Genomic DNA, 12,124 nt, shown 5'->3' on the forward strand with positions numbered 1-12,124 from the left:
TTGTCCATGGTTGACAGAGTCCATAATTCATCAAATCTTCTTTTTACTAGTGTTGTTGTTATATTGTGCAAACCTCATACATGTGGCATAACATTGTATGCAAACATATGGTAGGGTTGTATTAATCCTCTTTGGTTATGCAAGTGCAATGAAATTTATGGTATCAATGTATAACGTGTGGTGTATGGCTGTATGCTATGCACTGTATGTGTTGGTTGTGTCCCAGCACAATTAGCACCGATAATTACACAAGCGTAAGGATGATCAATACAACTTTATCGCCATAAAATCTATGGGCCAAATCAAATACAATAAATCTTATGTATTTGAATTAATAATATGAGAAATGAAATTTAAATTTTAGTTCTCATATTATTAAACAACCAGATCCTAATGAAATATGTCGCAACCAATTCATGCACCAACGGAATATGTATCATATTTTTCTTTTTGTTAAGGCTTGGTCGATTATTACCCTTGTCGGATCATTTGAGCTCGCCTCAAGCACATAGGCGTGTCTTTGCCGTTCACTTTATAGTTACACGCACCGAGCATCTCACCAAGTAAAATTATGATAGTTTAGACCTAAACAAGCAAAAGCTCAAACTCAATCAAAGCCTATGTGGTTCAAAGGATTCATCAAAAACATAAAAAAAGGTAAAAGCACGTTAATACGGTGTGATGCCATTTTTCAATAATACATGGTTAGTTGTATGTTTGATTGTGTACATGCAAAACAAAAAATTCTTCACATGTGGTTGGAGTGGACGATTTTTTTCTAAATCTCGTAGAAATGAATCCTAAGAAAAAAACTATGGAATATGGTTCTATGAAGCAAACATCGTGCGTAGGATTTTTTTCATAAAACTAGAATCCTCCAAATTTCCTTTGCGATTATTTTGAATCAAAGCCTGCACTGTTTTCTTTTACAGTTATGCACTGTTCAAAAACTTAAACTACCCCTGTTTTTCTTGTTTGGAAAGGAAACATATCAACACACGTAGCCCGAACGCTTCACAAGATAGTGATTCGAAGCTACTACCCGAAAACACGGCGACCTTTCCCCATGGAAAAATGCCGCGGAGAAACAAGAAAAAAACCCAGTTCATCCCCTTCCTCGTCTCGCCTATTACCTCACCGCTCTTTCTTCTCCTCCAGCCCCGTTCCGTGCGTCCTCTCCCCCCACTCCAACACACGCAGACACACAGGAGCCACGCGACCGACCGACCGACCGACCAACCACCCGGTCCTCCCCCCCGCGCGATCCAGCCCACCGACGACGCGCGGGGCGAGCCCTAACCGGCGCGCGGATCTGGGAGCTGCCGCGGGCGGCGCTCCCTCCCATGGTCCCCCGCCGCGCCGAGGGGGCGCGGCGCCGCTGAGATGCGGGGCGACGCGCCGCCGCCTACCGCGCCATCGGCCTCCTCCTCCTCCGCCTCCCACTCCCTCTTCGGCGGCGGCGGTGGCGAGCTCTTCGAGTCGGGGCCCTCGCCGCTCGTCTTCCTGCCCCTGCTCCTGATCCAGGGCGGCGGCATGGACCTCTCCCGCGTCAGCGAGAGGCTCCTCAGCTCCGTCCGCTCCGCGCGCTCCCTCGGCCTCATCCCCGCGACCCCAGCCCCTGCCCCTTCCCGCCCCGAGGTACCGTCTTGCTCCATCCCTCCCTCCCTCCCCGCCGTCCACCCGTCGTCCCGTGTTGGATCCGGCGATTAGTGGTTGGTTGCTTATCATTGTGCCGTGCGCCTATAGGTTCCAGCTCGAGCTGCTGCTGCGGCGGCCGCTGCACGCGCGATCGCCGGGCTGCCACCGCACGAGAGGATCAACCTGCCGTCCAATTCGGAGGACCTGGTCTCGATCTACGGGAGCAACCCGCAGGGGCCAGCAGTGGATGAGCTCGAGGAGGTGTTCTACGAGGAGGTTGGTGCTGCATTTTTCGAGGCGTGGGTGCTGCCGCTTTGTGCCAGTTGGGCTTGATGCTTTTGAGTTCGAATTATGTGCAGGAATTCGACCCCATAAAGTACATTCTGGCAAATATTTCGGAAGGAGCTGGTGACGCCACCTATTTTGATAAGCAGGTCAGTGTGCCAGTTATAATCACCTCAAGTCATTATCACCACAGTGCATGCTATGTACAAACTTATGTAGTCCATTCTTCCGAGTGACATTTGCACGCATACCAGTGCGGATATGTTAATGACAGTTCGGAAGTAATTGCCTTATGAATGCAACTTATGCCCTCTGTAGAAGAAACCGACTCCCTTTTGTCGTTCCTATCATTCTAGTTATCCATGAATATATTTGACAATCGCCACCAAAAGTTCAGTTCTCTCTATGCATGTGCACTTCTGTTACCACATTAACACTTTCCATCTTTTTTCTTAACATGCACATTTCGTTTTTACAGTCAACTTCGAGATTAGCGCAGCTCGACAAGATTGCAGAACGATTGTCTCATCATGTTATGGGTCACCATGAAGAAATGGGTATGTGTCCGATCAGACTGTACAGTTGATTAGTTTTCTATTTCTCTGCATGCTATAGGATATATTTCCATTGAATTCCTTTGCAATTTTGTCTTTGACTGATCCATTCGATGGGTGCTTCTCCTTTGACATGTTTAGGTTTTTAAGCTCTTTTAGTTATGATTAATAGACATGTATTATCTGCTACCAAAATGTCGCTTTTCAACGAAAACCAGATTTCTGATACTAATTTTTGGCCAGTGAAGGGGATGCAGTTAGTGATGGAGTTAGAACAAGACTTAAAGGTTGCAAATGTGATCTGCATGGTATTACCTCACGAAAATTTCTCCTTGCAAACATTATTTTACCCCTAATGGGTATCTGGCCCTTATGAATTAATTATTATTTCAGAACGGTCGAAGGCACATATCCTCTTCCAAGAATGAGGTGTCAAGGGATCTGGTTGTCAATGTAAAATCGAAGAAAAAACAAGCTTTGTTGGTAGGTGCCTGCTGTTGTTTTATCTGTATGTTCTGCGTTAACTGGATAAGCTTGGTGATTGTCCCTAGGCTGTTCATAAAGATCACTGAGCTGCCATTCTAATTCTATTATAAGATGAGGTTCTTGGTGTGTTTTAACTCCTTCTAGGTCAACACTTCCTTTGTCTATCATGGTGTTAACTCTTAAGATGGAGTTATTAATGTTTAATGCACTGTTAAATTTAAATGCTATATCTCTTTCACCACAGCTAGCTCTAGATACTTAGAATTGAGGATCTATACATAAAAAGGTTTAGTTTTTGTGTAATGCAGGATGTTCTTCCTGTTCTTACAGAACTTCGACATGCTCAAGATATGCAAATGGAGCTAGAAACTTTTGTTGAGAAAGAAAATTACTTTCAGGTAGGCTGATTTTGGCCATGAGCACTTTTAATTTGCTCTAGTTCGTTGTTTATCTTCTTCTCTACTCAAGATAGGTATATGCATAATCTTTACTTCACAATCTTACTACAGTAGTTTTCAACCCCATAATCACATTTTCGAATGAGGGTTGTTTGTTACTCCACTTAAATGACCCTAGTGATGTGTGTTTGCTATGTGTATGGCAATCCATATTTTTCGTCCAAATTATGTTAGTTTCCTTATGATACCTTACTGATGGTCGCAGGCATTTCAATTATTACCAGAGTATCTGCAAATCTTGGAGAACTATTCAGGCCTTTCTGCCGTACAAGAAATGGGACGAGGGATTGAGGTAATTGTGGCATTCATCCCATGGTTTTCTGTTGGGTTATTCAGAGAAACAAAACTCTTGAGCACCATCAAATTCGACGGAGTCATCTGCATTTCTCACTTCGTTTGTTTTATTTTTCATATTTATATTCTGATGATGGTATTTCTGCCCTGCAGGCATGGTTAGCAAGGACAATCAGAAAGTTGGACAACCATTTACTGGGAGTTTGTCAGACCTTCAGTGAAGAAAGCTATCTAACTGTGAGTATTTACCTGGCCATTAATTTGTATGCTTTCTTGGGTTGGTTATATTTTTTGCTAACTTTCTTGAATTATATCCTTTTAATAATTAACTCTGAATTATAGGTGATTGATGCATTCGCATTGATGGGTGACATTGTTGGCATGGCTGAAAAGATGCAGAGTTTCTTTTTGCAAGAAGTACTCTCTCGAACACATATTGTCCTGAAGGAAATGTTGGAAGAGGTATCACATCTGATTTATTGGCATACTCTTTCTTGCTATACTCTTGCTGTTCATACGCTCTTTTACTGTTAACTTCTTCACATGCCATATTTTTTAGGGGTTTCCTGTTAGTCTAGGTCTAGTAGATTGCTTTGGTCCAGATAAGAGTAGATTGACTTGCAGTCCAAGTTATGTAGTAATGTATTTTTGCTCACTTGGGTTGTTGTGCAATATGACAGCTCTTTCCATAACATACCATTTTCTCTAATATTGCAGGAGGTGGGAAATAATACGCAGAGAAATAGGTATGTATTTAGCACCTTATGTTTGTTCTTTTCATTGCACTAAGATTAAATAGAACTTACACTGTTTTCCATAACATATGGATGGGTGAATTTTATCAGCCTTGGATGATTTTTTTTGGCAAACCAAACTATTATATTAACTTAAAAGGATTATGTTTCACAATTTACATCTTACACTGGGATTGATTTACTAAAAAATTGGAGCTTCATATGTTCGCATGCTATTGTCTCAAGTGCTGCAGTTTCTGTGGAAAATCATGGTCCCTTCTCTGCTAGAATAGTGGTGTACCAACCCAGTCCATGTTGCCATACACTGACCGACTGTTTCCAATCATCTAAAGCAGTATAAGATGTATGTAAATGTGTCCTATCATTTGTGTCATTTTACAGATAAACCCATGTCAGTTTTTTTGAGGGAATCTTGTGGGCTAGATACTCCAAATATAAAACCAGACACTATTCAAGTTTCTCTTGAGTACTCACTCCACTGATGTTTATTTTCTGCAGATTTACATATAGTGATCTTTGTGTTCAAGTTCCTGAGTCCAAACTCCGCTCCTGCTTGTTAAAAACTCTTGAGAGCATATTTTCGTTGATGCAGTCATATTATGCTATTATGAGCTTTTGCCCAGAAGCAAAGGTAACTTCTTTTATAGGTGTGCGGTCAATTTTTTTCTTGAAATTTTGATGGCGTGTCTAGATTAATGGCAGCCTCATAAGCAAACCAATTCGTATTTGGACTTGCCTTCTGAATCATGTTTGTACTAGAATTGGTGAATCCATTTCTAAGTAAGTGTAAGCCATTATGGAAAACTACAAACTAAAACTTTCTGTGTTATTGATTGTATATGTGATGCCGTAGGAACTTCCAGCTGAAGAATTTTCTTATATACAGGTGTCAAATCTCAACAGTTTTTTAAACTCTTCTCTGTTTATGGAACTGATAGTTGGTAAAAATCATATATGTTGCCAGTCGACCTGATCTCAGTATGAAGTAAATCAAATCTAGTTTGATCTATCTTCCCATAGACTTGCATCTAAATCTGATGAAATATTTTGGTTGAGTTCTTAACAATTCTGATTTAAATGTTTGTTATTAATGGAACCTGTGTTTTCTTCTCTTCAGAATAAAACATCTCAGAGTCCAAGTGGAACTTCAGCTGATACAGGAAGAAGCCATTCAAGTGCAGTAGTCAATCAGGATGATGTTGCTGCCACGAAGAGCGACAGGATGCCATCTTCTGTCAGTAATCCTGATGCTAGCACATCAGGAACAGATGCTCCATTCTATCAACTGAGGACAGATGCTACAAAACATGTTGCATATACATTTGAAAGGGGGCGGAGAAATCTTTGGCAACTGGCAACAAGTCGCCTGTCTGTTTTACTGGCTTGTTCAGCTGTTTCTTCAACTAGCATATACCAATTTCTGAAGAACTATGAAGATCTCACAATATTTATTTTGGCCGGTGAAGCATTTTGTGGGTTTGAAGCTAGCGAATTCCGACAGAAGTTGAAGACAGTCTGTTTGAACTACATAGTGACCTTTCACCGGCAAAATATATATGTATGCCCAATGACTACTATTCAGTTATTAGGAGTACAAGCATTAATTGTTCTGTGGGTCAGATAAAAGGAAACTATCACACTAGACCTTTATCCAACTATGCAAACTCCATGAGTGCTGTCAAGTTATTAAACCACTGTTGAAACTATTGCATCGAGCAAAGAGTGTAGTTTCTGTAGAAACATGGTGCCAATGTTTTAGCCATTGCATTTCAGGATTTGCTGTTGTAGACTGATCTCTATGCGGCTGCTTCTGTTTATCTTTGCATCAATTTCCTGAGTCAGTACAACAGTAAATCCACTTGTCACTCTTTTGATAAAACAACCTGAGGCTTCCCTATCCACCCCCTCCCCCGGCTCGTTTTTTAACAGTACAAGTACAACCGCATTATGAACTGGGGCATTTACATCTTTGCTATGTTTCACTACTGTTTTGTGTTCTGGTATTGTATGGATTGCTCTAGTCGGCATTTTACTTTATTGATGGCACATGGTCATTCTTGACTTTTATTTCAGTGTGGCATTTTAATAGTTTTCATTTTGTGATTCTTTTGGCAGGCACTTAAAATGGTACTGGAAAAGGAATCTTGGACAATAATGTCTGCTGAAGCTAGTCAGATAATTAGTTTAGCAGGACTTACTGGTGATGGCGCTGCACTGATTTCGCCTACCAGTGGTAGTTCTACCTTGCCAAAAGATTATTTCCGTGGAAATTCTACTGCAACCAATACAGGAAGGCAAAACAATGGATTTGCTTCCTGGCATAATATGGGGAACCCATTTTCTTTCAAGTTAGAGAATGGCTCTGCGGAATCCCCCAAGGGCAATGTGCTGTTCAACTCATCAGTTGGCAATGGAAATAATTCACCATTTGATGAAGAGAATGAAGACCTTCTTGCTGATTTCATTGATGAAGATAGTCAATTGCCCAGTAGGACATTGAAAACAAAAATTGTGAAAGGCAATACTTCACATTGGAAAGATGGAGACATTTCATCACAGACAGGATCATCACTTTCTTTGTTAAGGTATCAAATACTTATGTACCTTAACTTGAGAAATTCCTATAACATAACTGCCTAAGCTAAGCTGTCACTGCTTCACTGGAATCAGGATGATGGATAAATACGCTAGACTTATGCAAAAGCTGGAAATGGTCAATGTTGAGCTTTTTAAGGTCAGTTATGGTGTCAAAAGATTTTTGTTGCGGTAAATTGCATGCATTTGAAGTTTGTGGAATATCTTCTGCTGTTCATACTTAACAACTTATTCCAGGGCATGTTCCAACTTTTTGGCATCTTTTATCACCACATATACGAGACATTTGGGTACCAGGACAGGAGTCAAAGTGGCAAGCCACTACCTGATTCTCAATCATGTATGGGTTATGCTTTATCCAACATTTTTCTTGGCTCGTGGTTCTTTGCTATTAATGCAAATTCATGATTGCTGATTTGGAGCTCGTATGTCCTTTCTGATGCTTGTGTTGTATTCAGTTCGGCTTAAAGCGGCTTTATCAAAAATAACACAAGACTCTGATCAGTGGATTAAACCACAGAACAGTTTGTATCCATCTTCATCACCTTTGTCAATTGGTTCAACTATTGCCCAAATGGATGTGATGCCTACTGCGCCCCCAAGCTCGATGTTCACCTCCTATGGGCTAAAGGTAACAGCTTGTTTTACATGGCTATGCTTATAGCCTTATGTATGTGCACTTCAACATATTTTTAGTATTTGGAACTGAGTACAGTACTCACCATAAATTTAATGTTTGCCTGTCATAGACAACACATTTGGCTTGAGCTTGCTTCATAAGAATTCAGGTCATGTCTGTTAATTCATGGTTTCATGCAGCCCTTGGAGTTATTAAGAGGCCGTGAATGAAGTTCCATAACATTAGCGACATGTCTATATTTTCATGGCTTCAGCATTAACTGCTCCAATATGTTTCTAAATTTAAAAAGATAAACTCGCAGCTGTGATGAATTTAGTACATTCATTTCTGCTGGTTACCATGGAACAGTTTTCCATATTTGGTTCACGGTTTTCTTTTAATAGCCAATTGCTCCCCTTGGCACCGCAGCCTACAAAAACGTCTTATATTTTGATACGGAGGGGGTAGCTTATATTGATTTGTGTGAATATGAGAAAGAAGTTATAGCAGCTGGTTATTGGGAAGGCAAAACTTTTGGATGTAATGTGAGGGGATGCCGAGTCCTTTTAGCCTTGTGAAGTTACTTGTGGATAGTGAGGAGAGCAGAGTCCTTGTCATTGTCGGCCTATAACTGGAGTATGGTGGAGAAAGTGGAGGGCAAAAGTAAGAAAAAACAAATATTGTCTGCAGATGATTTTCATGTACAAATTAATGGAGGATTATGTGTCATTTAAAAAAGGGCACAATGGAAAGAATCTAGATGTAGGACTGGGAGAAATTTATAAGGTGTAGGCATGAGGCTGATGTGATCCTTCCTTTATGATAACATCCTTACATAAGTCCTTGAACGCGTGCCTCACTATCAGTGTAATTCTCTCATGAACTAGGTCAAACTGAAAATTTTGTTTTCTGAAGTTTCCTTCTGCTTAATTAGGTGTTTAAAAAGCATATGACTAGCAGATTATTTTTGTGCCTGAACATATGTTTTATAAAGCGCCATGGATGCTATTATAAGCTTTTTCTTCACATTAGTATAAGAAAAATGTATGTCTGTATGTCCACAATCCCCATAGTTCCATATCCCAGTTTACCTTAAACCTACTATTATGAGTGGGGAGTGAATACCTGAATCTATATTTGGAACTTTTCCTTTTCTCACAGGAGAGATGCGCAGCTGCCGAAACAGTATCACTGGTTGCTCGAGTTTTGACCAGATCTAGAGTCCACCTACATTCTGTGTTGTCTCAAAATAATACTTCTGTTGTTGAAGAGTTTTTTGGGACATTGGTAAATCTCGACTTTTGTTGTAACTGCTGCTGCTATTGTCCATGGTACGTTCTGTGTAAATGCTGAAATCCGCCATTTTTCTTGTTTATGATAGGTGGACACAGTTCCAGACTTGGCTGAGCACATTCATAGAACAAGTGCACGGATGCTTTTGCATATCAATGGGTATGCTGAATAAACTTTTCATGTGTTCCGTGAATCCCTTGAAATTTTGTGTCATTAATATTTCTTTTGGCCGAGTATAACTTGGGTGAGATAGGCATCTCCATAGATGCTATTAGAAGTATATAACAATAGTATCTTGCTCAGCTACTGCATTTGATGTGCTTTTCAGGTATCCGGATAAGATAGCAAATGCCAAATGGGAGGTCAAGGAGCTTGGCACAGACCACAATGGGTATGGTTATATTTAAGCCGCTTTTTTGCCAGGAGCTTGAAAATTCTTGCTTTGAGTCTCTCTCTTTGGCCCTTTTTTATGTTCCGTTTGAATATTCTCTGGCACTGTGTCTTATTCACTTGTGCATTATAGTTTTCAAATTAAATCCATCAATTTGCATGCGATGTTGAAGGGGAGCCTTAGCGCAGTGGTAAAGCTGCTGCCTTGTGACCATGAGGTCACGGGTTCAAGTCCTGGAAACAGCCTCTTACAGAAATGTAGGGAAAGGCTGCGTACAATAGACCCAAAGTGGTCGGACCCTTCCCCAGACCCTGCGCAAGCGGGAGCTACATGCACTGGGGCTGCCCTTTTTAATTTGCATGCGATGTTGATGGAGTTCTATGGCTATATAGTATTGCTTCCTTTCTATGTCTTGCAAAGTTTAGTTTTTGAAAGATAAAATCACACCTTCTACGCTTGCAGTCAGTGTTACTCCTTGGTACTGTGAAGCTGAATACATGATGCTCTGAAAGTGCCACTGATTATTGTTTGGTTTGGACCTTTTTTTCTATTCCAGTTACGTTGATTTATTATTGGGCGAATTCAAACATTACAAAACAAGATTGGATCATGGAGGAATTTCTAAGGAGGTTAGCGCGAGCCAGTTAACTGAATATTTTTCTCTTTAGTATCACTTGACTTTGTTTATTACGCGTGTGTTAACTAAATTTTTACTCCCTCTGTTTCAAAATAAGTGCTGTGGTTTTAGTTCAAATTTGCTAAAACCACGACACTTATTTTGGAACGGAGGGAGTAACTTTCCAGAATTCAAGAATCTATGCATTTGTTCCTCCTAACAAAATTTTGATGATTACCGTTATTGAAGGCAATTAAATTTCTCATGTTCTCCCCAGCTCCAACACCTCTTGCTGGACTATGGCATAGAGAGCATTGCAGAAGTGTTAGTTGAAGGGCTGTCTAGAGTGAAAAGGTGCACTGATGAAGGGCGTGCATTGATGTCACTTGACCTTCAGGTTGTAATCTTACGCAATGATGTTTTGTGAGTTGATGAAAGGCATGGAGCAAGACTTGGTATAAGAGTTTTGCTGTTCTTTCAGGTATTGATCAATGGACTGCAACACATAGTATCGTCAAATGTTAAGCCGAGGCTACAAATTGTGGAGACTTTCGTGAAGGTATGTAACACAGATTTGTTGAACCATCATGTGCATACCAGTACCTTAAGGACTGGCTTAACCAGCGAACGTCAGCTGGGAAGCATGGCAATTTATGTTGGCCGAGGATGGCAAGTTTAGTTGGCAAGCATGGCAAATCTGCCTCAGTTCAATTTTTTGCCAGGATTTGCTGTGCTTGCAAAGTAAAATTGACATCCTCACGACAGTATAAATTGCCATAAAAAAACGTTTGATTTGCCATCCCCTCCCAGCGAACGTCAGCTGAATAGCATTACCGTAATTTAATGGCATTAGTTCTGCCTGGAGTACCTTCTACACGGACGTCATTTAACCTTGTGTTTCATTTCCCATATAAATTCAGTATTGACAAAGACCATTGCTGTTAACGATTCTTCCTTGAATAAAACAGGCTTATTATTTGCCAGAGACGGAGTATGTCCACTGGGCACGGTCTCATCCAGTAAGAATTCGGAGAATCTTACTAGAAGCTCATTTTAAACTAGAAGATGCAAATAATTTACACCGTCTATCGCTGCGTAACTCTGTAGGAATACAGCAAGAGCCAGGTTGTTGGGCTGGTTAACCTCGTGGCCACCATGAAAGGATGGAAAAGGAAAACGAGGTTAGAAACCATTGAGAAGATCGAGGCAGCGTCGTAGGTGAAGGCTGTGGTTTGTAACCGTTTCATTTTTGTTTGCTCCAGCTGCATATAGAGCTGTTTTCCTCTTATATTTTTGGTCTGCATCGATATTGTCAATTCTTTCAACCTCTTTACATTTTCATGCTACCATCATTATCCTTCCTTGGTGTATATTTATGGGACAAGAGCCTTGTATCATAGTGATTTAGCTGGGTTAGCAACCAGAAGCAAACGAACAGTACAGTACTGTATGTACACCGTACATGACGAGCGTTGGCTCAATAAATACGAAATCGAATAGCCATCCAGGTATGCGAACGTGCTGCTCGTCCTCAGCTTTCTGCACGCGTCTTAAATGACAGCAATTGCGCGTCATGGATGCAGCAGATTGAGGTGTTAAAATTTCAAATGAATGATGCTGTAATAATGCCCATATCGGAACCATAATGATACGATACGGGCTCTGCTGCGTTCACCCGTATGGAAATCGTATACGTACACACAGCAATTTACCTAGAAAAGTTGCGCCCAGAATACAGTGTTCCCCGGCAAGGCAGAAGGATTTGAGGACGACGTGATGATGGGGGCCTGGAAGGCTGCAACGGGCATCAGGAGATCTCCCCGGCCGTACGCCGTCGCCTCTCGCAGCGCCTGCGGCCGGACTATTCCAGGACAGAAACTGCCTGCGAACACTGAACACCCCCCAACACATTCATGAGCACCAGTGGTGGCGGAATCATTCCGCCTCACGAGCTGCGGGCGCCAAAAAGCTGCAGAAACTTCGGTAAAAGTCACGGCGGCATATCATTGCTAGTTTGTACCACTGCTCTCTTTACCTCTGCACGGGTGATTCCTCCTCTCCCCTGCGGCCGGCATCGCGCAGGGCCAGATTTTTATAGTAAGTAACAAGATGCGGCCGTCGCTGTGTGATCCACTGAAGG

At 41.4% G+C, this 12,124-nt stretch overlaps 1 protein-coding gene across 1 annotated transcript; it reads left to right on the top strand.

Annotated features, from left to right (window-relative positions):
• Positions 1-1,122: 1,122 nt before the first annotated feature.
• On the top strand, positions 1,123-11,495 carry LOC119274744 (syndetin-like). Its single transcript, XM_037555471.1, has 25 exons — positions 1,123-1,638; positions 1,747-1,914; positions 1,998-2,072; positions 2,402-2,480; positions 2,721-2,785; positions 2,871-2,960; positions 3,272-3,361; positions 3,627-3,713; positions 3,869-3,952; positions 4,058-4,177; positions 4,433-4,461; positions 4,969-5,101; positions 5,588-6,028; positions 6,586-7,055; positions 7,141-7,204; positions 7,303-7,405; positions 7,524-7,696; positions 8,846-8,971; positions 9,066-9,136; positions 9,306-9,368; positions 9,925-9,997; positions 10,262-10,381; positions 10,466-10,543; positions 10,953-11,003; positions 11,092-11,495. The coding sequence occupies exons 1-25, from the start codon at positions 1,384-1,386 to the stop codon at positions 11,200-11,202; spliced, it is 3,219 nt and encodes a 1,072-aa protein (XP_037411368.1). The 5' UTR covers positions 1,123-1,383; the 3' UTR covers positions 11,203-11,495.
• The last annotated feature ends 629 nt before the right edge of the window (positions 11,496-12,124 follow it).

Source organism: Triticum dicoccoides, chromosome 1A, assembly GCF_002162155.2.
Source record: "Triticum dicoccoides isolate Atlit2015 ecotype Zavitan chromosome 1A, WEW_v2.0, whole genome shotgun sequence".
In the NCBI taxonomy this organism is placed as follows: Eukaryota; Viridiplantae; Streptophyta; class Magnoliopsida; order Poales; family Poaceae; genus Triticum; species Triticum dicoccoides.